The following is a 26,215-nucleotide window of genomic DNA, read 5'->3' as shown; positions in this document are numbered from 1 at the left end:
GTTGCAGACTTTAAATACACTATTCCCTGGGGGATTAACAATAATCATAATATTAAAAATGGCTATAAATTTTGATATTAATGGAGAAAATATGAATAGCACTGTTATTTATAAAAGCTTCTCTATTAATTACTGTACTGAAAAGACTTCATTTTCTAAGTACTAGCTTTACTCTTCTGGGGACTGTGGATGGGCCAGTATTGCTTTTACTCTTCATTTGTTCCTGTGGCTGTGGGATTTCCATGAATAAGGGTGCAGCTGGGGTGACAGGATATACTTGGAAGAAATGGGAGGCAAGAATATACAATAGACTTAAACTGTTATTTCACACAAACAAAAGCTTCTTCTAAAGTATTTTTTGTTCCTTTGGGTCATCACTAAAACATGTGAAAGTGTTTTGATATGCCAGTGCAATGCACATGTATTCCCACACTTCCTTGCTTTAACTAAAAAGAACCAATTTCTCTGTATTTAAGGCTGTTTTATAAAGCTAAGTGTTCTTAACCAAATGTAAAATGCAGTAGCAGCTGCCAATGTATATTGATCTGGATGCTGGAGATTAGTTTTAATTAGTTTTATTGCTGGTGCACAGTTCAACGTTAATGGTACAGTCTTGTTCTTCGCACAGGGCTGAGCAGCTGGCTCTGCAGCCAGCACAGCCCCCCGGCGCAGCACGCCTTGCTCCACTGGGCCTCACAAAAAAAGCAATACTGGGGAAAACACAAGTTTTACACAGCTTTCTAAGGCGCTGACTCCACCTACATCCTCTCCCTTGTTTCAGTTGTGATTTCAGCAGCAACCAGTGTACCTCTCGTGGCAGTTTCTTCTGCTTTCACTGAACTGCAGCCCCTGTGAAATCCCATGGGATTATACGCATGATATATTCTCCCACTTTACAAATAAGTAATTTACCTTGTTACCTGTGTCTTGCCTTTCCCAAGTGTCACGAGCATGCTATCAGAGCTCATTAGAGGCTTTGTCAAGTACGTTTTTAACAAATCAACATCCTGCTTTATAAAACAGGATATAGTTTGTGTTTGTTCTAAAGAAGGAAGAAAACTTGGGAAAAAAAAAAGAAAAAAATAAAAAAAAAGGGAAGGGATTTTTTTGTTTTCCATTTCAGGAATTTCAGTAACATGTAAGAAACTCCATAGTTAATCTCAGGAGAAAATTGTTCTTTGAGTATGAAGTGGTTTGCAGGGAACAAAATACATTTCTCAGTGATTGCCCACTAGTGTAATAACGCAGTAATCTGCACTGTGTGGATTATCCTGAATAGGAGATTTATTGCACGTAGTCCTTAAGGAGTGTTTTATTTAAACCCCGGGATTAGGGGACATGGTTTAAATCCTGAATAATTTATAATTTTTTCTAAATTATTAAATTAGTAGTGTAATTTATAGAGTTTTCAAAGCTGTTACTTCTGTTTTCCTTATATGAATGGTGTTTCTCTGGCTCTAGATGGGCAAGAGGAAGTTTAGTGGGCTGGAAATCACCCTGATCGTCCTCTTCTGCCTGGTGGCCGTCATAACCTGTGTCTTCATTGGGCTTTTAGCATCAGGACAATCCGGAGTCAAAACTACAGGTAAGTACTTCCCATTGCTGCTGTAGGACCAGAGCAAAAACCCTGAGTGGGAACTGCTCATCTCTGCTTGCTGAGACTATTGTAAATGCCACAGAGCTTCAGGAATGAACTGTTGCCATCATTTCTATCACTGTTTGATTCAGACTTTTCAAGAACATGGACATTCAAGGGATGAAAAAAAAAAACCCAACACTCTAAGCGCTGTAAAAAAAAAACAAACACTGTAAAGTACTGACTCTCAGTGTTACTGCTATGTTCTTATCATTACCCTAAGATGACTCATAGTCAATTCTTCCTACAGATAATATGAGTAAAGTTACCAGTCATGAACATAATAAATAACGTGACTTGGAATTTATTGTCATGAAAAAAACTTTTATCCATTCCTCCAAAGGCTGGACTTGTTTTATAAATATAGAACTAGTATGATTTCAAAATTTTTGAACATAAAAAAGACAACACTGAAAGAAGAAAAGGGATCAGGGAGACTATGTGGGAGCAGCCAAATTGTGTGGAAAAAAAGCCTATAACCATAAAAACCTACAGTGTTTCCTGCTAATGTATTGGTACATTAGGTACCAATGTATTGGTACATAAGAAACCACTTGTCTTACAGGGGTGTGATATAGAGCACCGTGCTTTACATACGGTTCCATTTTGTGTGAGTAATCCCATTTGCACACAAGGATTGAAGCAAAAAGCTTGGAGGTGAAAATGGCAGTAAAATGAAAATAATTACTAATACACAACAAACATCTTAGTGTTTTAGTATGGTTGCCCTTACAGACTAATATCTGCATATTTTCTGCCTGTTTCAGTCTCAAGGTGAGTATGGGTCTCCCTGAGCAAAACATGCAAGCGTGTATATTGCAGATAATGCAAGCAGGCGAGTCCGTGTGCATCTCAGCCTGAGACAAGATTTCTACTTTGTAGTTCTCATTACAAACATATACAGTGTTCCAAAATATGTCAAGTAAAAAAGAAAACAACCATTGGGTACCCTTTTGTCAGCTAAAGTTGCCAAGAGGTCACCTTAAATTCGGTCCGACAAACCTGAAATCTAATGGAGCATCTTAATGGAGCTTTAAGGTGCTTTTACCTGATGCTCTAATTCACGCTCCTGTGGAAGAACAGTATTTCAGGGGAAGGAGCATCTAAGAGAGCAGCAGCGCAATACAAAACAGAAAAGTCCTTCCAATTTTAATGTAGCATATATTTTCACAAGAAGCAGTGCATATAGAGCTACAGGACTTACTGAAAACTGGATCAATGTATACAGTAAGAAATGTAATTATCAATGTCACCCATACGTTCAAAAACTTTTAAAAAACCCTGTATCAGAAATTGTGTGCAATTTTTCAACGGTAATATAAATCACACTAGCAATAGTTTACACTCATTTGAATCTATATTAGTGGTTAGAGTATACGTTTTGGAAATCCTGGTAATAACTCATTAATTTATTTCCCTAACAGAATTTGTGCCAGAATGTCCGAACATATTAATAGCAGAGAGAATTGACTGCATCCCGGATCAAGTAGCAACAAAGGTCTGAAAACATTCTAGAAAGAATCAGAAGATAGGCTTTATCCCATAAAGCCTCATGCTTAGTTACTAAAATGTAACTTGTCTCTACTATATCAGTTGTTTTCTTAACCTTTTTTAATCTGTGACTGTCTGAACACTTTGCAGGGAAGCTGAACTCCTGTATAACCCATTTCAGCCCATTGACAGAAGGTCTGATTTTTCTCGCCACTGCAGCAGTTTGCTGTCAAAGGTTGAAGACCCCTGCCAAAGTACTCCCCAGCAGTTTGGTTTTGGGACAGGTGGAAACACAAGTAGTCAGACATCAAGCAGTGCAAAAAAGTCACTCTTTACTTCTAACAGCTTTGCCTGAACAGTTTCTTTTTGTCTGATGGTCAAGTACTAGCATTTATAATAGTTCAGAAATAGCAGGTGAAGATGCACTTTACCCAGATGCACAAGGCTATTATAATATAAGACACATGGTCACAGTTTCCTTTCAGAAGCAATTTGAATCTCAGCATCTTCCTTTCTTGGTTGTGGTGTCTCTTATCTGGGAGAGTGCAGAGTTTAGAAATGACCCTTTGGCTTAAGAATCTATGAGTTAAGATTCCCAGTGAGTAGTATCATCTTAATTTTTCAGTGCTGTCATACTCAGAACATTTTTGTAGTGGTTGGTCTTGAAAGGCTATTATTATTGTTACTATTTTTGTTATTATAATATCATTAATATTTTTCATCTTTCCAATGGATATTCTTGTTGTTTGATGGAAGCTGGTGGATGCCTGGCATCTTTCTTTGGTTTGGGGGTCCAGTTTAGGAGAAAAAATAGTGAATATATTATGATGCGTGATGTTTATGTCATTCACAGACATATAAAAAATGATTAACCAGCTGTCTCAATCTCCGAGGAAATTCCCAGTCTAATTCCAGAAGTGACAGTTGTTAAAGCTTCTGTGATGCCAAGGGTTTTGCTATGATATATAGTTCAATAAAGTCCTGCGGGCAAACAGGTTAGCAAAGATTCAATTCACAGCCTGTTCCTCTACTCTTTCGGTTCCTTCACCCCCCCAGGAGCAAGCACACCACGGTAGGAGCAGTCATGCAGATGACTTTAATCTTTAATTACTACCTTTGGACCAGTCACCCCACATTAAGTGCTACCTTTGGACCAGTCACCCCACGTTAAGTGCTGCACTCATCATACAGTGCAGGAAATAGTTGTGCTCTGGTTGCAACTGTAAGCCCTATTGTAAGTCTGCCCTTGCTTTTTACCATCAGTGACTAGCAAAAATGAGAAATTATCAAATTATGGACACCAGCAGAAAAGTAGGGCCAGATGCAGATTTGAACATTGGGGTACCTGCTCTGGAATTAGAGGTACAAGAAATGATTCCTGAATCTGTTCTTTCCTTGGTGGAGACCAGGCAGCAGATTTCACAGGGTCAGAGATAAATATCACCTTTAACCTGCGCCCTGATGAAAGCTGTTAGGTGCATGCCTGACACAAGGCAGAGTCCCACCCCAGTGTGTCCGTTCATTCCTGTACAAATTTTCTCCTGGAAGCATTTTGGTTGTTCTTCTTTAGGCCGTTCTAATACAGCAACCAGCAGAGCTGTAAAACTACAGGTACCTGCTGAGAATAACCTAACTTTCTGTAGTGGTTTCCATTAGTGGTTTTCAGAATAAACAGCAGCTGGGTCAATTATGATTTGCCTAAGCTCATCTAGCAGGGTAGTGTCTGTCTTGCTTGCTTTATTCACTGACGATGTCCTAGATGAAGCCAGAAAATGAGTAGGATCACAGAGGATGGAAGTATGGAAAGCAAATAGCTATTTATTAACTGATCACAGGGTTGACGAAGATAGACATGCTGAAAGCAAGTAGATATTTATTAACTATTCATTGCTGTGGAAAATTGCCATGAAGTTCGATTAGACAAGAAGAACGCACCAGTAAAAAATGAATTACCATGAGCAGAGCTACTGTAGTCCATTATTGGACTGGTACCTCTGAAAGCCTGGGGAAAGGGTCTATTGTTGTTTTTGGTTTGGTTTGTGTGGCTTTTTTTCCCCAAAATATCCTGCTGGCAGAGGTTTGTTTGGGTGCACGTAAGGGAAACATTTTAGTTCAACACAGAGATAAGCTATTCTTTTAATCCTCGGTGGTCAGTTCAATGTTCAGAAGCCATCTCATACTGTACCCCAGCGTAAACTGTTTCCTTGTAGGATTATTTCTAATTAAGCTTTGACTTTCTCTTTGGCTTTATTGGGTATTGGTATCTATTATGCTGGTTTTATAGCTCAGAGGCTGTGATCAGCTCACTTCTTTATTTACACTAAATGATAGCTTTTATAACAGCCTCTCCAGTGTCTTTGGATGAACTCTGCTCCTTTCCTTGTGTCAGGCATAACCAGTCTTGCACTTCTGTATTTACTTCCTTATGCAGCAAGCTCAATGTGCCACAAAAATACAGAGCTATAGCTTACAAAGCCACTGGAATAAGATCTAGCTGTAAGAATATCACTGAACTGTAAAGGAACTGCTGAAAATAGTCAACAAGTGCTCATAAGAAGTAGCTGGGGAAAAAGAAAAGCATGCTTATGAAGTTGGGAACGCAGATGCTTGAACTACCAGGCTTTAGGAAAATCTGTTTTTCAAGCTATTCTGCGTTGCATGAGATAGTCACTAGTCTAGGAAGGGATAAGAGGACAGAGGTACCAACTCTGTTTTTATGTATTTAGGATATTCCCCTATGTTTGAAGGAAATGAAGGAAATGAAGCAAGGGAGCAAAGCTTTGATCTCTGCAGTCTTGGAGGGGATTGGTGCTTCTTCTCATTTACTCTGAAGTACTTTATAAAATGGGAAATAGGGAGCTCTCATGGTGGGAGTTGGGAAGGTGGAAAGCGAGCATGGGGTTTTCACAGCCTTAGAAAGTGCATTGATTTGCGGATCAATGTGGGGGGAAATGAGTCACTATATCTCCTCCAACCGTGTTTTTTGCTTGGAACCTAATGAAAATGACAGCATACATGTTTTCTGATGTGATGAGTCCATGACAGAGAGACAAACATTTATCTGTTTGGTGAATCTGGGTTTTATCTTGGGTGGTTTTGCAGAGATTTCTGTACTCCGTGCACTCGCTACCGAATAAATGCACTAAGACTTCGCAAGCCAGTGGCTCTGTGAGCTCCCTCTGTGCTTTGCTTCAGCACTTGCATGATTTCTAGGCTGCAGCGGCTTATCTTTGCTCTGTTCAGAGGCTGAGAAAAACTGCACCAAACAGGTTGGGCTCTATAACCCAAAAACAAATGCCACCAAGGACAACAGCAATAGAGATTTTGGACCATCTCCACCTGTTTCAAGCTGCAGAATATTTTAAATAAGCATGGCACAAACACCTAAAAATATTTGAGCACAATCAGATGAAGGCAGAAACAGCTTCTGTTAGTGGGCAGGTGGAGGGAAAGGTCTTAAAGATCTGCATGTTGGATTTGGATACCTGAGATCACTTACGGACACTGCCCTTTGCCCTCAGTGAAGCTTGTTGTATTACTACTGCCCTTTGCCCTAAGTAATGAGTTGGGTTTTTAATGTGAGAAAATGTGCAGAAACTTAGTGATGTATTACCCAAATCTTATCTTCAAACATGAAGCTCACGCAAACAGCGCGTGAGTAAGTTAATTCCTAACAGCAAAGCAAAGCTACTGTAGCTTATTGGAATACTGAAAGGTAGTGTAAAGATTGGTGTCACCATGCTGAGATATATGCTTTAAACAATAGGTTTATTTGCTTGGGGTTTTTTTTTTTAAAAAGTTGATTTATCTCAATTTGAGGTTCTGCAGAAACAATGATATTGGATTCTCTGATATTGATTTTCTGATATTGGAAAATTACATTAAAAAGTAGATATTACACATGATAATCAATTATGCATATGCAGATGTTTAACAACCAGATGTTTACAAGCGGTTAAACCAATTATAACTTTTACCCCCTCTCCAGTGTGTGACTTTTGGTCACTGCATCTGTCACAGCTCAAATGTTTCAATAATTCTTTTTAAATGTTCATTTTGCCTGTGGATCTTGTGGTTTTAAGAAAGAATGAATGTCTAATAAGCACATTCCTACTCTGAATCCAGAAAAAAATCCTTTCTATGTAGCATATTCTGTGCCATTGAATTCACCCGATAGATTTTCAAAGGAGTTGATCTGATTGCAGGTATTATTAAGGTTCCTGGTATTTGGGGTAAAAGACACTCCATGTGCATTGTAACTGCCTAATTTGTGCCCCTCATGTCCTTCAATCAGAGCACCTGCACCCTGCGTGGCTGCTGCTGGAGTCCTGTGAGCGATACCAGTGTGCCCTGGTGTTTTTTCTCTTCAAACCATGGGTACAAAGTGGATGGGTCGACAAGATCAACTCAGGCAGGTAAGCTGCGGGCTGAGCTCCCCAATTTATGCACGTGCCAATGTCTCATTCAACACAGTAACATTGCAAGGTGTGTTTTTTCCCAAGGATTCGAGACTACATTAACAAGGCTGCCATCACCTTCCCTCTTTGGAAATGATATCAACACTGTTCTCCTCACGGGAGAGTATCAGACACCAAATCGCTTCCGGTTCAAGGTTAATCTTTTTTCTATGCTGTTTTAAGGTTCATGTTCCATGCAAGATTTCAGGCTGGCTGTTACTGTGCAGTGAGGTTAGGAGGACTGGATTAACCCCTCTGATGAACTCATGACTCCCACTGAAGTGCTCAGCTCCTCCTTTCTTTGTCCTCTATGCTGTTGCAATGCATCAGGTCAACGAGGGTTTAGCACAGTGGGATTTCTGCATCAAAAATTACTGAGACCTTTGAAAACCTCAGCTTTTATATTACCTACCTGTTTTCCTCATCACAGGAAAATTTGGGGGATAAATGTATTTACTTACTTTTATTTATGGCCTGGCCATGTCTCAACCTTTTTGACAGACAACATTAGCTCTTCCAATGATTTCTGTTTTCTGTGGAAAACTCAACAGTCTGTGCCATGAATGTGGCATATCGATGGGATCTGGGGTTGAGCAGAGCTTCTGTAGGAGACCTTCCTCTTGCAGTGGGTTCCTGCTGAACCACGGAAACACAGGGTCAAGTAATATGAGGGAAATGGCTGAAAATGAGTCATGAAAGTTGGAAGTAAATAACAATGAAGGCAGAAAAGGAGACTGGGAGAGGGGTGGGAATATCCTAAGTCCGAACTGTGTGTTAATGTTGGAAAATGTTTGAATTAGACATTCATTTTTAAAAGTCCAACCCTTCTGTTGTTTAACTATGTGCAGATCACTGATCCTAAAACACAAAGATTTGAAGTCCCCCATGAGCATGTGCGATCTTTCACTGGATCCGCAGCCTCCAATTTAAACTACAAAGTGGATGTGAAGCAGAACCCCTTTGGCATTGTGGTGACCCGAGTGAGCAATGGCAGAGTGCTGTAAGTAACACTGGTGCTTTTTCGGAATAACTCGGATCTCATTGGTTTTCTCTGAAAGCCCATTGCCACGCAAGCAATGTGTGTCCAAGATGCTGTATGTGAGGTGCCCTCTTGGACATGTAATCTACTTCTCCTCTTCTTCTGACTGATGGATGTTCTGCAAGGACTCTTGTGAGGCCTTTGGAAATAAATTCGGTGATACGGAGAGCTCTGTCTGAAAGGTTTTAGATCTGGCTCTCTGTTCACTTTCCCCCGATACTAGGGCAATCCTTACAGCTGCTTTCTTCCATCAATTTGGGGAAATGTTGTTATCTGAAGGACTCCTTGCTGGTGCTTCAAATCGCGTGGGAACACTCTTCCTTGCATCTTTTTATCTTCTTGGTTGCAATCGTGCTGAAGCCCTGAACCACCAAAACCAGGTTGCCCTTTAGACCTAGGATACCCAAGAATAGTTGGTGCAAGCCACTGATAAGCTGGTCATGTAATGCTGTAAGTAAAATATTTGATGGACTTGTACATTGAATGCTTTCATCCCATTTAGGTTCTAAAAATACATAAAGAACTAAAACAAACCTACAAACCTAACGGCATGGCTTTAAGACCCATGAGACGGGGGAAGTGTCAGGATGAACATGCTTATTAAATCAGCCCAAGAATGATTATCTGTCAGAGTGCTAGGCCAGCTGGATTATCAATGCTTCAAGTTTAATTAATTAGCAATTATTTTGTGCTCTATTAGTACTGTTTTCTTGCTTAGACTCCTCTATAATGATTGATTTGCAATTATAGAGAGCACAAAAGATGGACTTGGTATTCAGTGTACATGACTGATGAAACAGGTACATGGAGGGGGAATAAGAAGTGTAGTCTAACAGAAGCATGTTGAAACAACGCTCTGGAAGATTGTCTATATTTTCCTTAGGCTTGTGTTTAATTTGATAAAAGTGGTTGCATTTTCTGTCTCTAAAGAAAGCAAATGACAAAGATGCTTGACTCTGAGTTTGAGTATCTCAAAGAAAGCTGTTGATAGCATGGGGTAAGGGCAGCCCCTCAGAGATAAATCCGTGATAAATTTGTTTAGACAAGATGAGTGCTTTCCCCCAACTCTTAAACAACCAAATGAAAGGGAGGCCTCTCTGGAAAAGGAAGAGTGGGGACCAATGTTTTATTGTAGTTCATTACAAAAATCTTAATTATTAAGACAGTTATAAAACCTATGACCTTCCATCATCATTTGTTACTCTTGAGCCCCCTGAAAGAGTTAGTGATCAGATAGACCGATTACCATCATCATTTGCAAGACAACCTGAAAGATTGCCATAGTTTCATTGGAAATACAAACTTTTCCCTCCAAAAAAAGCTAGTTTCAGTAGAGTTTATGAGCAGATGGGCAAGATGATAGTCCTTGGACTCATTAAAAGTGGACAGAAATACATCAGATGAGGATTTGACCTGTGAAGCCTCTCTCAAGTGTTAGTATTTTTAACTTTAAAAAAAAGAAAAGGTAATATGAGCAGATTAAAATTGTAGCAAGCCCAAACTCCCCTGGTTTTGTCTCTTGTTTGTGCAGTGTTTGTAATTGCTAATGCACTGTGTATTTATTTAATAGTTTAAGGACCTCTTTATGAGTAATAGAATTTACTGATAATGACATACTCATAGTGATAAATGTAGTTATAGTGTACTAATACATCTGAAGTGATAAAGTCCCTTAAAATTAATGTGGCTGTGTTTGCCTAAGTCGAGAGAAAGTTGTGTTGCTCTCCTCTGTATGAGTATCATGACTGTTAAATGTCACAAATATCACACGAAAATACAGCTGTGAGAAGAGTTTCTAATTAAAACTACATAAAGTGAGTAGATAAAAGCATATTCCTTTGAAATTGTGTATGATGTTAATACACATTGAGGTAGTTTGCCATCTCAAAGACAGTCATTTTCTCTGCTTTCAGGGAAAGACTGTGTTTTTGCAGATCCCTGTAAGCTCTTGGTTTAATGAAGCTGAGGATAACCTTCAAATCTGAGGATCAGCTCCATTCCAATTTCTCTCTGCCTTACGTCTGGCTTAACTCACAATTACGTTCTATTTATGACTGCTTCAATTAAAAACTGATGACTGATGGAAACTGAAACTACTTCTGGGTTGGGGTCAATTTTGATACATTTTCCCATTTGAAATGTTCAAAATCTTAGAGGAATGAAGGAGAAAATGAACATGGTTAACTACAAAAAGAATTAAATTTAATGTTTTGGTTAGTTCCATGAGTGGCAGGAGTGGCAAATATCATCCTTACCCAGGATGATATTTGGTGTTGCTTAGGAAATGCAAAGCAGTTCAAGCATTCCTGTCCATTTGGCTTCTTAGGGAGATATTTAATTGTATCGCTAAGATAAACATGACCCAAATCCTGGCATTCTTGTCACACGATAGAAAATGACCACATTTTGGTGGTGTTGTGGGCACACTCCTGGCTGTAGAAAAACATCCCTACGGATGGTCCCCTCCATCCATCAGGAGTGAGGATGCCTAAGAAGCCCAATGAAGCCTTTCTGGCCCCATCAGACACCACAGGTGGGGTCACAACCTAAAGCTTTGCTGATCAGGGGAGTCTAGAGTCTGGTTCACTGTTACAGCTGCAATAGCTCAGCAGAGCTAAAGGAAGGAGAATGAATCAATGAGTCCATTGCCTTGCAGTGAGCTGCTCCTTGGTGCACCTCGCGGCAGGAATCGGGCTGCCTTCCGCTGCTCTCTGCCTCAGCACCGCTCAGATTTGCCCACCATTTCCCGAGTCCTCCCCGTAGAAACAAGGAGTGAAATTAGGTTTTGCTTAAGTATTTAAAGCTCTCGTAATCCTTGTTTGGAAGATGAATTGTTTGTCTGTAATGAAAGGGAGTGGTGAAAGGTGCAAAATTAAATTAGCAGAAGAAACTTTCTAGATGAAATTGACTTTTCCTGTGTGTTTTGCTAATGGATGTAAAGGAGGAATATTGATCTCCAGCTTGTTCTGTTTGTACAGATATATACAATAGTCTCTATATCTATTTTCAACACCACCAACTTCACGTTCCTTAAAAAGCTTGGCAGTTGTTTTATGCAGAATTTGCTACAGGAGATGTGATAGCCATCAACTGGAATTTAAACCATACAAGGGATCACATTATCACTTTAATCTGCGCTCATCTATGCTCGGTGTATCTGAGACCTAGCATGTAGCCATAGTCTGCCTTTCCCTGTAGTCACTGGCCTAGCAGGACTCAAGAGCAGGTCTTGTTCATTTTTGCTGTCAAGCAAAGCTGCAATTGATTTGCAAAATCTGATGGAGTGGGTTATTTTTGTGTTTCTGTCCACCTATGGAAATTTTCCATCTGCCCCATTGCTGTGAGTCACAGCAGAGTGGATTCAGGATTCAGAACAACAGATGCAGGGTGGGAAGCTTTGGTGGAAGAGGGGAGTGCAAATGTACCCCTGAAAATAGATGGGCCACTTGTATGAGAGGTTCCTGTAGGACCAATAGGCACCGCTCATCTCATCGTCTGTGCAAGGGTCGCTCTGCTCCAGCCCTGCACCGTCCCGCCTCCTTCTCCTGCAGGTCTCTGATGGAGAGCTGAACCTCCTATCCAGCTCTAACTAAAAGGAGTAGAAACAATTACTGCAACAATTCTTGGTAAAATACTTTTTTTTTTTTTTTTTTAACTTGTTTCATCAGGTTTGATACCACCATAGGACCACTGCAGTATGCTGACCAGTTCTTACAGCTATCAATCAAACTACCTAGCAGTAATATTTATGGTGTGGGAGAGCATGTGCATAAGCAGTACCGGCACGACGTTAACTGGAAAACGTGGCCCATATTCAGCAGGGATATTGGCCCCTCTGGAGTAAGGACTGGTTTTATTACGCTTCATTATTTGCTGATGACGTCTGGAATCCAAGCCTGTTATACAATAGACACATTAATAATATCCATTGAGTTTTACTCCAAAGGCTTTTCAGGCACTGCATGTTATTACTAAAAGCTAGATGGTACTGACGAAAGTTCCCTGAGGAACAGCTTTTTATAAATATTTTGATTTTTGTGTTGACGTGCAGTTGAAAGCCAGTTGATAAACATTAATATATGAGAGCCTTCAGTTTCTACTGATAAACAAAATAAATAACAATATGTGCTAATGCATTGCTGTGTGCAGCATTCAGTACAGATGACACGTGCTTCTTCAGTTAACATCCTTGTAGCTCGGCAAGTGATGGAAAAGTTCTCTTTAACAGCTGTCTCTTTACAAGAGAAAATATGTGTGTCAGCAGTTATTTGTTTTACAGTTTGTATGGCTGTCTCTTTATGAGACGATTTCCAGGGCACCCATTTTTTGATAATTGTAAGACTATTTGTCGTTATGACCTCAGCTTCATAAAGCAGCAATCCATTTGCTTTACTTTGCGAGAGCACTTCAGTGTTTTGCTGAAATAGGAGCTGTACTAACAGAAACTAGGGGGAGAGACCACTGTAAGTAATTAATAATTTGGAATTTGTACCCCTTACCTGGAGACACCTTCTCACTGTCTTCTCTGGTTGAAGATAGTTCTTACCTGCACGGCTCTATTGAGTGTTGACTCATTAAGTTAAACTAACAGTGAACAAATCAAGTTAGACTAATTTCAAATTGCTCAAGGTCTGCTTCTCATTCATTTGTTCTGAGTTTTCTTTTGCAGGGGAAGAAGCACAACTATGAAAACAACTGTTATGATTTCTAAGGTTTTTGTTGCCAATAATAACAGAAAAAAAACATTAGAAATGAAATAAAAAGGAAGCAAGGCACGCTCTTATTTCCATAGATTAGATGTACAAATGATTGCCTTGCAGGATTAAAAGAAATGTAGATGAGATGTAAAATCTAATCTATGGTGAAGGATGATGAAAACACCCTTCTATTGTTCGCTTGATGTGCATATCTATTACCCAGAAGTAGTGCTGCAATGTATGCAGACTTGCCTGGAGATCGATCATATCTGCTTGCTTATGTTATCTACATATTCAGGAAACTTTTGTTTTAATTGACAATGTTGTCATGAAGGAGAGGAATGCCAGGAAAGCGAAAACAGAACTGTAGGAAAGTGTCAGGATTTTTATTTTTGTTGTTTGCTGTATTTTGAGAAGTTTCAGTTTCTACCTGGGATATATTTTGAAATATCCCAGAACAGATGCTGTTACTAGATGTTAATCATCTTACTTTTCCTTTTTATCCTTTAAGGCAATGCATAACTTGTATGGAGCTCAAACTTTCTTCCTGTGTTTGGAAGACAGCACTGGAGCCTCCTTTGGTGTTTTCCTAATGAATAGCAATGCCATGGGTAAGAAAGCTTCCTCTGTAGCTCTGAGCATTGCAGTTAAATATTTTTTTACATGACCTGTGGGATTGGGATCAAAACTGTAGTGTTCAGTGTATGCAACGTAAGCAGTAAGTAGCGCACACTTAATGAAGAATGCGCTGGAAACCTGAGGGTCAGAAACCTATCTGAAGCCTGTGCAGCTCTGTGCAGATATGCAGGACACTGGAATTGGAGCCTAAATTTGGAGTGAGCAATACTTGAAAGTAAATGCCCTTTAGTCTCTTTAGATAAGCATGCATGTATGTATGCTTTACAGAGCTCTTCATATCTCTTGAGGCTGGAAAGTTGTGCTAAAAATGTAAAGATAAAAGGTTGAGCCATTGGATTTCTTCTGATTCTCTTCTCCGTAGGATGTAAAGGAATGGAAATATAGACATTTAAAAGAGTCATCTGAATACATTTCCCCTTCATTGCAATTTCAATTAATAGTTTTGGGTTTCTTAGGTATTCTTGTTTTGTGCTTTTTTTCTTAAGTAAATTTTCTAATCATCAATTAGAAAATTACAAAGTTGTTTTAGAACTAGCTGGTATTCAGAATTGGTTTTGTGCACTCTTGTCCGGCAGAGTTTGTGGTGCAGCCTGCTCCAGCAGTGACCTACAGAACCATTGGTGGGATCCTTGATTTCTATATGTTCTTGGGGAACACTCCAGAGCAAGTAGTCCAGGAGTACCTGAAGGTATGTTTAGCTAGAGAGACTATGCATTGAACAGATTTTTAAAAGTGCTTGGGATTTTTTGGTGATTTTTTTTTCCCTCCGCTTTATATGACAGTATGTCTTCATTATGTTATCTATGAATTCAAAATATGGCTCAGTATATATTTAACTTAGAATAGCTGTTAGTATGTCCCTAATGTGACTGCTGCCATTAGTAATAGCTAGCTGGGGTTAAGATGGGGTGTAGATGTTTTTACCTGGCCTGTTACAGGCAGCTGAAACTTAAGTGCTACTTTTGCTGGAGATGCTGGAGCAGAAGCCATGCAGCAGCTCAAGGTCCAAGAAGTTTGTAGCTGCTAAATTCATCAGTCTGTATGGTCTGACTGATTTACACAGTGGTCATTGGAGCTAGAGATGGAATAACTTGGTCTACATGGAATAACTTATGCTTCCTTGCTGGAGCTCACTCTTAGGACAAATCCCTGTTCATATGGCAATATTATAAGGTAGATAATGTGCTTACAGGTATGTCATGATTTTATGGTCATAAGATATTACTGATAGCTTTTGTGCTTCTTGAAATCCGCTTACGTTTCAGTGACACCTTAAAAAATGGGCATTATCCCAAAATATGTGTATTTCTTAAAATAAAAAAATCATAGAAAAATATTGCATTTGGGAGTGGGCTGCTCATTTCACACACTCAAGCTTGGTGTATATCATTCAAATAGATTTGAGGAGTATGGATTTAGGGAAATGGGCACTGAGGTGACACATGCAGCATCCACTGACAGCGCGTGGGATTTTTGCTCTCAACTTGCAGCTCGTGGGACTGCCAGCGTTGCCCTCCTACTGGAGCCTGGGCTTCCAGCTCAGCCGCTGGAATTACGGGTCTCTGGATGAGGTGAAGAGAGTTGTGGAGAGGAACAGGGCAATTGGACTCCCTTATGTAAGTATGGGGTTTGAGGAGGGCAGCAACCCCGTGAAGTCAGAGCTCTGCTGGAGAAATGACCCAGAGATCCTGACCATGGTGTTCCACAACTGGTTAATTTTCCATCAGTTTAAATTAGTAAATTTCTAATATATAGGCTTCTGGTGTCAAAGGTTTTTATGCATTTTAATGGTAGACCCATTATCAGAATGTGGGACATGGTGGGGCTTAATTACAGTAAGTCATATTTGAGCACTTTATTGTAATACTTTTTCAGTTTTACTTTCCAACTATATCCATTTATCTTCTCATGTTACCTAATCCATGAATTTTTTTTTAATTGTCCGTGGACAATTATGGAACCATATATTATTCTTAATTGACAGCCAAAGGTAAAGTAAAATTAACTTTTAAAATTAGATTTCAGATTACATTAGCCTGTTGGCTTAAATAGAATAAAAATACCCTAACATTAAGCTAAGAGTTGAGGAAGAAATGTTTGGATTTAAGGGGATAGCTCTTGAAGTCAGGCAACTGCAATGAAGTAGCCACACGTTCAGGGGCTATTAGAAAGTATGCCAATATACACATTCATTTAAATTCTGCTAATGTTAAATGCAGGTCTTTTTAGGCACAAAAGATGTGTCAGTACCATTAATTAGGGCTGTAAGTATGAGATGAGATGCACATTGTTCGCAAGTGGTCCTGACAGCATACTTTCTGCCAGGCTGCAGTAAAGTCCCAACAGTAAATTCACTATAGGACAAATGGGAATTGTCAGAAGACATTGCGTTGGACTAATACACAAAATCTTTACCTATCACTTCTCATGTTAAAGCTGAACTCCCTTCTCTTTCAGGATGCTCAGATCACTGATATTGACTACATGGAGGAAAAGAAAGATTTTACTTATGACAAAGTGAAGTTTCGAGATCTCCCTAATTTTGCAGCTTATATGCATGGCTATGGACAAAAATATATTATCATATTGGTAAGCATTTAACTATTTCTTTTTCCCTTGTAAATACTATTATTATAACTATTTATTATTATTCTTTGCTTATTCTATGTAATTATTACATTTATTGCCTAACATTCTAGTAGTCTCTAGTAATTGATGGAGTGTATCCTGGTTTCTTCTTATTTTTTTTCTAATTTTTTTTAGGATCCTGCTATTAGCATACACAATCTAGTTGATGGTAGTCCATATGGAAGCTACGTCAGGGGACAGAGCAAAAAAGTCTGGGTTAATGAATCAGATGGAGTAACGGCATTACTTGGGGAGGTAATCGCGTTTTTATGAATTTGAACTCAGTCTGTTGTCACTGTTATGGTTTAATTTAGGTCAGGGGGCTCCTTTTAAACTCTCATTTTCTAAGTTGCTTCTTCCAGCAAAATCACCCGCCAGTGAGAACTAAGTTTATAAGGTCTCATTTAGGATATGATACTTCTCAACCTTTCTTGACTTTTTTTTTTGCAGTTTTTTACATTAAACAAAAAGGAAAACCAAGGTAGCTTGAAGATTCAAGGGACAACTCATCAGCCAGCTCCTATTTATTTTCAGTAGCGACTGAAGAGTCAGCTCCCACATTACGCTTTTAATTTATAATTTTAACTTCTATTGAGAAATTTTTCTGTTGTGTATTGGTCCTTGTATGACTTAAAAGAAAAGCAATTGAAAACTCTAAAGTTAAGGAACTCATACTCTTTCTGCCTTCTTTCCGCACGCAAGCTATTGTCACTCTAGCAGTTTGTCATTCAAAAGTCTTCATCAGAGCATTATGTTAGTGCTGCCCTCAATGGCTAACTCTGGGGTCCTGGTGAACAGGCGGAACATGAGTCAGCAGTTTGCTACTGCAGCGACGAAGGCAAATCGGATCCCCGGCTTCATCCACAGGGGCATTACTAGCAGAGAGAGAAATCTTGTCATCCCACTCTACTCAGCACTTGTCAGGCTGCACCTGGAGTACTGCGTCCAGTTCTGGCCCCCACAATTCAAAAAAGATGCAGGCAGACTGGAGAGGATCCAAAGGAGGGCCACGAAGATGATCAAAGGGCTGGAGAACCTGCTCTATTAGGAAAGACTGAAGGAGTTAGGTCTTTTCTCCCTAGAGAAGAGAAGGCTCGGGGGGGCTTCATCACAGTATTCCAGTACTTAAAGGGCAGCTACAAAGAGGACAGAGGCTCTCTGTTCAAAAGGAGCCACATGGAGAATACAAGGGGCAATCGGAAATTTTTTTACAGTGAGAACAATCAATCACTGGAACACCCTCCCCAGGGACATGGTAGTGTCCCTGTCATTGGAGGTTGTCAAGATGTGATTGGACAGGGTGCTATATGATCTCATCTGGGTTCTCTTTCCCATGAAAGGTGGGACCAGATGATCTTTCAAGGTCCTTTCCAACCTGGGCTGTTCTATGATTGTAAAAACTCTTTTCAATATCATTAAAAGTTGAATTAATTATTTCCCTTTTAATATGGCAGGTGTGGCCAGGCGAAACTGTGTTCCCAGACTTCACCAACCCAGACTGCACTAGCTGGTGGGTGGAAGAATGCAAGCTGTTTTATAAATTAGTGCCGTATGATGGGATCTGGATTGTAAGTAATTCAGAAGTTTCATTTTTATTTTTATTTTTATTTTTATTTTTATTTTTATTTTTATTTTTAAAAATAAGTAAGGATAGATGTTTATCAAATTCAATTTGCATTGAATTTGAAAGGGATGTTTACTATTACTAACCTGAAATCAGTGCAGGATGTGTATGTCTTCTGGTTGTGACTTTGCAATTCAAATTTGAATTTTAAATTTTAATTTGAATCATTAGTCGTGACATTTAAATGATCAGTGTGCTGTTTTTTGGATGTTCAGTGACACTTTAAAATGCTTCAACTGATGAACCATTGCTAAAGGCAAATGCTAGCACATTCCTGTACTCAGAATGGCAATATTTGGAGACCTGCATACCTGCACAGTGAATGTGTCCTAAACAGATCCTGAATACAGGGTATAATAAATACAACCTATGTATCTATGCTTTAATTAGCTCATGGAATTTCCAGTTAGTGAATTTGCAATTGCTATTCCAGACAAGGATTTGGAAAAATCAGAGTCCTTAGTCGGGTTCTCCCACAAAAGAACTAAAATAGAGTCTGGCACAGTGGATTTTAGGTACAGTTCATGGAAATCAGATTAGATTAAGAACATTTTGACTGACCAGATTAGTTTTTTTAAAGGAATATCCTATAATAAATCTTCTAAAAGTGGGTGCCTGAAGGAAATCTGTACTTAAACTTCTCAATCCCTTTCTCAGTACCTTCTTCCCTTTATTCTTTTTGGTTTTCCTACTTCCTTTTACTTAAAAATAAATAAATATTTTGAAAGAAAACAAGAATCTACTGAATATTTTGCCATGCATTTTAAAAAGTTGTAACAATTTTAAATTAACCTGTATGGCAAAATACAGTCCTTCAGCTGCTATATGATAGAATGAGTTTATCTCACTTATTTTTGCTGACTCTGTGGTTCCATCAAGTCAAGCTATGAAGTGTAAGACTGCACAGCTCTCTTACAGAGAGCAAATAATTTGAGTGAAGCAAATTGGTCACTAGACTAGAGTGCCTCCATGATGAATTTGCTCTCTTCTTCCGTGCATGCTTTTCCTGCAGCACGTTCAGGGATGCACATAGAAATACACTTACTGCACTGCCAAATAAAATATTCATGGAAGGAGACAGCAAAGTTTGAAAGTATAATGGCTCGGAAAGGATTATAAAGGAGATGTTTAAGAATATCTAGTCACCTTGTGTATTTTGACAGAAAGTCACAATGTGACTGGTTCTCACATTTGCTGGTTCTCCATTTCTCTCCAAACACACGTTCCATACCAAAGACATTTCCTTGAGACGTGTGGAGTTGGTCACAGGTAGGGACAATGTATACATGAGCACCTCTTGCAATTTCTCTCTGTGGAGGGATAAGGTGCAGCTCTTGCAACATGAGGCTCACCTGCATATAGAAGTCTGTCCAACACTGAGATCCATATTAATGCAGGAATGGACGAGGTTAGTATCTGAGTTATATCATTCTTGCCTAATCGTATGGTACTAGTTCTAAGTAATTATTCCGTAAAGGAAAAGAGAAGAGAACGTAAGACTTTGTTAGGAAAACATACTTCAGGAAACTTTATTACATTCTGCATCTTACCTTTTCAGGATATGAATGAAGTATCCAACTTCATTAAAGGCTCAAAAAACGGTTGTGCGCAGAATGACTTAAACTATCCTCCTTTCACTCCCAGTAAGTCCATCTACTTTAAACAGAAAGCAAAATATCAAAAAGTTTATGAATTACTGTGCAATTGGCTACAAGGATGCAAAGTGATTTTAGTATAGTTCTTATGGGTGGAGTTTGAACATTACTATTGACAGAAAATACTGGTATACTTTGGCCCTCATTGAAGGCGTGGTTTATGTAACTGGCTTTTTTCCCTTTTCAAATTATTACTGAATATTGTTCTTGTCTTAACAAGGTCTGATAATATTATGATCTTTCACTATCAGTAGTTTTCGAGATGTATGCAGAACTAAAATGGAGTTCGTAGTTTGTATTAAGTCACAGGTTTAAGTAACTGTTGCCAACGTGTTGTCAGATAATGATTCAGAAATTTAGAGCATAGTTCTGTTATCCCTTGCATGGATGCAGAGCTCAAGAGTAGAAAAGGTCACAGAGCAAAGATGAATCAAACCAGCAGCCAAGAGTAGCATTTTGGTTTTGTAGTAGTAATACTGGCCTTAGTGCAAACATTAAAGAGAAAAAAGGGCTTGAATGTCATGAATGTGCATTAAAGAAAAGATTGGAAATATTCATAATAAAAATGTACTTTACAAGTTATATTTGTATTCTTTTATTGAAGGTATTCTTGATAAGCTCATGTTTTCCAAGACGCTTTGTATGGATGCAGTGCAGAAGTGGGGGAAACATTATGATGTCCACAGTCTTTATGGATATTCCATGGCCATATCAACACAGAAGTAAGGAATGTATCCTAAAATCTCCACAAAAAGGTTTCAGAACAGTACATGGCCTGCATTTTCCAAAACAGCGAGAGATTTCACTTCTAAAGGAACCCAGTTCCTGGGAAATACTGCATTATATTTAAGCCAATGCAGCTAAGGCAAAATCTATTAACTAAAGTCGGTAGTAAGAGCCACAATTGGTTGTCAAAGCTGTATAGAAAGACTACTTAAAATCAGTGTCTTGAACTTCACTAAAAGACACCTGGTTAACTGCAAAGGAGTCCCACATCCCTGGGATGAATAATTATTGTAAATCTGTCAGTGTAAATCTGCCTTATATAAAACTATTGATGTCCTAGTTGTCTTTTTTCCTTTTCATAATTCCAGTCTTGTTTCCTTTTAAGAGTCATCGAAGCACTCTTTCCTGGAAAACGAAGCTTCCTTATTTCAAGGTCTACTTTTGTTGGATCAGGAAAGCACACAGGACACTGGCTGGGAGATAATGCAGCAACATGGGATCACTTAAAATGGGCAATACCTGGAATGCTGGACTTTAACCTCTTTGGAATTCCTTATGTACGACATTAGTTTGTGACATCCTTTAAAAATATATGGATAACCAGTAACTCTATCTCTGTGGTAACAGATTATTTTTTGTAACAGATTATGTTACAGATTATGTAACAGATTATGTTACAGAAGTAACAGACTATGCCACTTCTAGTACTTTTTAAACACTAGTCATCGATGTGAAACACTTTGGTGTTTTCCTTATCATTTCAAATGAAATAGAGACATCCATTTATAAGGGAAATAGCCAAATTCCTTTCCATGATTTAAATTTGTATGACTTCTGAGCTTTTTTCCTAAAGTGTGCATATTAGCAACAAACAGGAAGGTAAAGGTTTGGAAGAAATAGAACGATGGGCAGTACTAGCTAGTAATCAGTTTAATTTTTTTGCACAACATAGTTCAATTTGAAAGAAGAAAGGTACAAACATTTTGAATGGCTCGATCACTCTGACTAGCAATAAAGGTTGAATTAATGCATCTCTGAAAACTAGAAGTTTTGTGTAGAGATTAGAGGTGCAGCATACTACACATCCAACACATTCTGTTTTTATTTAAAGATTGGAGCAGATATTTGTGGTTTCTTTGACAACACCACAGAAGAACTTTGCAGACGATGGATGCAAGTAGGAGCATTTTACCCATTTTCCAGGAATCACAATGCTGAAGGATTCAGAGTAAGTTGTGCTTTCTCTTACAAAATGCTTTGTGTTACACTACCACGTTCCCTTTAATAAGTGTCACTAGTAATCATTACTATCACTGATGATTATGTAGCTGACCGGTTTGAAAATGGCAGAACCTTAAGCTCTCTTTATGAAATCCTAGATCCAAGAGGTTCAGCTTCATAAAGGTTAATTGCATCTACAATGAGACTAGACTTATTTGGCAACAGTTTCATCACTATCGGTTGTGCCTGCCACCAAGGGCAAGCACTCACTGCTCTGTGACCCATCAGACTAGCTCTTGCGAGCCCTTTAGCATGCACCTGACTGCATGCCAGGATGAAACCTGGGCTAACCCTGCCCTCAATCCAGATGGGCAATAAAGGACATGCGGTGCAAAGCACGGGGAGCCTGGAGGAGCAGGACCTCAGGTCACAGCACCCAGAAGGCAAACACCGTGCAGATGTGCACCATTGAATTTCTGCCTCTGAAACAGCAGCCCCTTTTCACATGTTTGGCAGAGTGTCTTCTGCATGATGAAAATAATAATCATCTGATACTTGTTTTCAGCCTCAGGATCCGGCTGTGTTTGGACCTAATTCAGTTTTGGTGAAAACCTCCAAGTATTACTTGAACATTCGCTACACTTTGCTGCCCTACCTGTATACACTCTTTTATAAAGCTCATACTCAAGGAGACACAGTCGTACGGCCAGTTTTGCATGAGTAAGTTTATTCATCAGCCTTTGTGATAGTTGTATGAGGAATAAAGAAATCAGACACATTAAATGCTGTTAGGGACTACCTAAACACTGATGTAGTCTGTGAAATTGCACACTGGAATATATACAGACAACTTCTCAATTCATGAAATACCATTTTAGAGTAATCGGAAGAATAATCAGAAACCACTGTAATTTCTGCATATATGCATATATTATTGTCAGGCACTCTTTCGAGTTGCTATGAGATGTTATTGTCAGCTAATCAAATTATTCTCCACCATCATAGAATATATGTTTCCTTGCCTGGAAACTCTTGAATAAGCTGTGTCAAGAACACACACACCCCTACATTTCCACACATGTGTAGAGAATACTAAGTACACTAGTAAGACCTTACCTTCTCCTCTTCAGATTGCCTGAGATTTTAAAAAAAAAAAATCAATTTTGATCTGACATTCTTCAGTCATGATTCTAGACAATCAGTACCCTGAACTATTGGGATTGCTGATGATGTTAGAGTTCATAAAAAACCAGTCACAGCTATGTCCTTCCCACTTGCCCAGGTTCTACTCTGATGAAGTGACGTGGAGTGTCGACAGGCAGTTCCTGTGGGGTCCTGGGCTGCTTATTTCCCCTGTACTTGACCCGGTAGGTTCGGCTGGTTTGGTATCTCTCTCCTAACCACTTGATGGGGCGCAGGGGCACGTTGAGTCACCAGTTGTGACCACTTGTGACAATTCTCTTATTCAGCTTAAAGGCTGTAGCTGCTCTACTGTATATGTATTTCCTGCTGAAATCACCCTCTCCCTCCTCTTTTATGCTGAACAAGCTGAACTGCAAAAATAGGCTCTGCCATTTCCCTGAGGATCCCAGGACATTTGCTCTGGTCCTATTGTAGTCTGAACTCTTTTGTCTTGACCAGACCTCTAAACCCTGTTGGCAAAGAGGTTGCAGAGGGCCTTGGCCATCAGCATTGACACAGCTCTATCTCCAGTGCAAACATGTTTTTTGCTAGACCCTTAGATTACATTTATTTTTTCATGGGTGCATCACATTACTGACTTATGGCTGTTGATGGATTCCAAGAAGCCTAGGTTTTCCTTCTTTTGTCTTTTATTTTTTCCTCCTTCATTTATTGCTTCCAGTGAGAGAGCCCACAGCATATATTTTCCCCTGCCGAAATGGAAAATCTTGTGCTTTGTGCTATTAAATACCACTCCTATTTTCCAGTCCTCTAGGGAGCCAAAGTCATCTGGTCTGATATTCTGATTCACCTCAACTTTGTATCACCTCTGCATTTCTTTCAGAATCAGCTTTTCATGCTGCATTTCAGCTTGTCTGAGATGCAACAAGAAAGCAAATAGGTGGTGGCTTATTCTGTGGCAGAACCTTGTAAATAATGATTGTTAATGCCAGTAGCGCATAGGCCATGGAGAAACACAAAACATTTGTTAAATACATAAAATGAAAGCAAGAATCTGCAAGATGCCGGCCCAGAAAAATGTGAAAATAAAGAAGATGTAGAGATACTTGTGGATATGATCGGAGCCACTGGATTTGAAGCATTGTGACTTTGGGTTGCATATGGTGAGCTGCCGCATTGTAGAGCCAGGATTCAGTTGTCTCCCAGGAGCTTTGCAGAAATTGTTGTTAGATTGCTGTCTTCCTTTCTGGACTTCATCATAAAAAGCATTAAAGAAAACAGGGAAGAGGAGAAGTATCAAAGATTTTCTCAATGTGAACTTTGGTTTTACTGGAAAATTGAGTTTACTCGATTAAGTTGCCTTCAGATATGAAAGCTGTTTTCTTTGTTCACCTTTCAGGGTGTGGATGCAGTTCAAGCATATATTCCTGATGCAGTATGGTACGAGTATGATACAGTAGGTAAATGCAGAGGATGCTATGGGGAGATTTTCTAGATGGCTATGTGACCAAATGAGAGGGTCAGCCCTGCTTTGGTGACAGAGACCTAAAGTAAAGCTCACAGGAAGGGAAAGGGTGAGACAAGGGATGAAGGGTGGTGGATTAAGTGCACGAATCAATGCCTCAAGAAAAAGGCACAGAGGTGTGGAATATAGCGCAGGAGATGGGAAGACAGATAGAGTAGAAACTTTAGCAAAGGCCATGTTTGAATTAAAATAAAATAGAATAATTCTAAATATAACACACAAGAGTTTACAATTATTGTTTACTAATCGCATTTCTGCAAATAACTGTCCCGCTGCTCTGATGATCCTTTTGATGGGTGAAAAAGGACATTGTTCACGTCAGATTCCCATATTCATGTCAGAGTCCCAACAGGACTTGCCCTCTGCATTGGCTGAGCCAAACCTAAATAGTGAGCGATGTTGATTTATGACATTAGATCATATTGATCTGCAGTTGTTTTATCTGTATGTGCCCATTGGCAGGTACAGATTTACATAGCTTAAGCCTTTGCTGAAAGGAAGCATTAAGGTGAAACTCAGGACTTAAGAAAACGTTCACAGAAGCAGCGAGTAATGCAGCGTACCCGTTCTCTTTTACATCCCTGTCAATAAGGGGGCAAAAATCTCCGTGAGAAAACAATGGACCAGTATGTACCTACCTGCAGACAAACTGGGACTTCATCTGAGAGGAGGCTATATTTACCCTACTCAACAACCAGCTAACACAACAGTTGCCAGGTATGCTTCAAAACCAGATGCTTTTATCTTTGTTTTTTTCTCAAGACTGGGCTGAGGACTTTCGAATCAGCAGCAGCCTGAAAATGCATTTTGCATTTTCACCCTGAAATATGGGAATAACTGTGAGCCACACCTGACTTCCACAGCTCCTTAAATTACAGGTTCAGTGATTAATTACAGGTTTATTTGCATAGCATTTTGTAAACTTGCCATGTATTTTAATCTGTTTAGATGAAAATGAAAGGCAAGCAAGGACTAATATCTAAGGCAATTCTCACAGTATTGCAACCCTGCTGAGTGTGACGTTCTTAACATGAGCAGGAAGGATGTATTAAGACTGTTCGGATGTTTGTTACACATGTAAGAGAGAAAGTCTCTCTTTCCACAGCCGCAAGAATCCAATGGGACTTATAATTGCCCTGGATGACAACAATGCAGCTTCTGGGGACTTGTTCTGGGATGATGGAGAATCTACAGGTGAGCAGTGATCCGTAGTGAAAGAGGTATGATTAACAAGGCATTAATACTTAAAAGTTTCAATCTTCCTGCTGATTCTCATGGAGCAAGAATTAGACATTGTTGTAAGACGCTATTAATGCTTGCTCGTATGTCAATAGTTTGTCACCACTTTTAAGTGGAAAATTGTAACTATTATTAATTTTTTTTCCTGTTCAGGTTTCACTGTAGCCTTAAATATGTAAAGGTTTGGTACATTAGCATGCTGACTGTTCAACCGTGCTGTCAAGAATGATATATGTTCTGGTATATATCCAAATTAGCTTCAACGGGTGCAAGAATGCACATAATTAGTGTTCGACACTAAGAATTGGTAGCAGATGAAAAACTAGCACTGTTACTAACTCTCTGGCATTATTTAAATTGCTTGTGAAAACAGTAGAGATGTTGTTAACTCAAAAATACGGTATTGGAGCTAACGTTTTTATGCCATCTGGTTTCCACAGCATACTGGTGCATAAACACGCGAGTAAGGGTGTATGGGCTATATTTGTCATGTTG

The 26,215-nt window shown here is 39.2% G+C and overlaps 1 protein-coding gene across 1 annotated transcript in view; it reads left to right on the top strand.

The window, feature by feature from the left end:
- Positions 1-1,461: 1,461 nt before the first annotated feature.
- The window catches only part of SI (sucrase-isomaltase), a 52,886-nt gene continuing 28,132 nt past the window's right edge, over positions 1,462-26,215 (top strand). Inside the window, 21 exon segments of the mRNA XM_075509038.1 lie at positions 1,462-1,585; positions 3,061-3,134; positions 7,422-7,542; positions 7,630-7,739; positions 8,433-8,584; positions 12,292-12,463; positions 13,832-13,931; positions 14,535-14,647; positions 15,450-15,575; positions 16,417-16,548; positions 16,723-16,842; positions 18,042-18,155; positions 19,770-19,854; positions 20,471-20,588; positions 20,978-21,149; positions 21,704-21,820; positions 22,379-22,533; positions 23,096-23,180; positions 24,356-24,412; positions 25,074-25,198; positions 25,587-25,675. Of these exon segments, the coding sequence (XP_075365153.1) occupies positions 1,462-1,585; positions 3,061-3,134; positions 7,422-7,542; positions 7,630-7,739; positions 8,433-8,584; positions 12,292-12,463; positions 13,832-13,931; positions 14,535-14,647; positions 15,450-15,575; positions 16,417-16,548; positions 16,723-16,842; positions 18,042-18,155; positions 19,770-19,854; positions 20,471-20,588; positions 20,978-21,149; positions 21,704-21,820; positions 22,379-22,533; positions 23,096-23,180; positions 24,356-24,412; positions 25,074-25,198; positions 25,587-25,675 (2,461 nt within the window).

Source organism: Mycteria americana, chromosome 7 (genome assembly GCF_035582795.1).
Source record: "Mycteria americana isolate JAX WOST 10 ecotype Jacksonville Zoo and Gardens chromosome 7, USCA_MyAme_1.0, whole genome shotgun sequence".
In the NCBI taxonomy this organism is placed as follows: domain Eukaryota; kingdom Metazoa; phylum Chordata; class Aves; order Ciconiiformes; family Ciconiidae; genus Mycteria; species Mycteria americana.
Note: the sequence above shows the minus strand (reverse complement) of the source record. Positions and strands in the feature narration are given on the sequence as shown.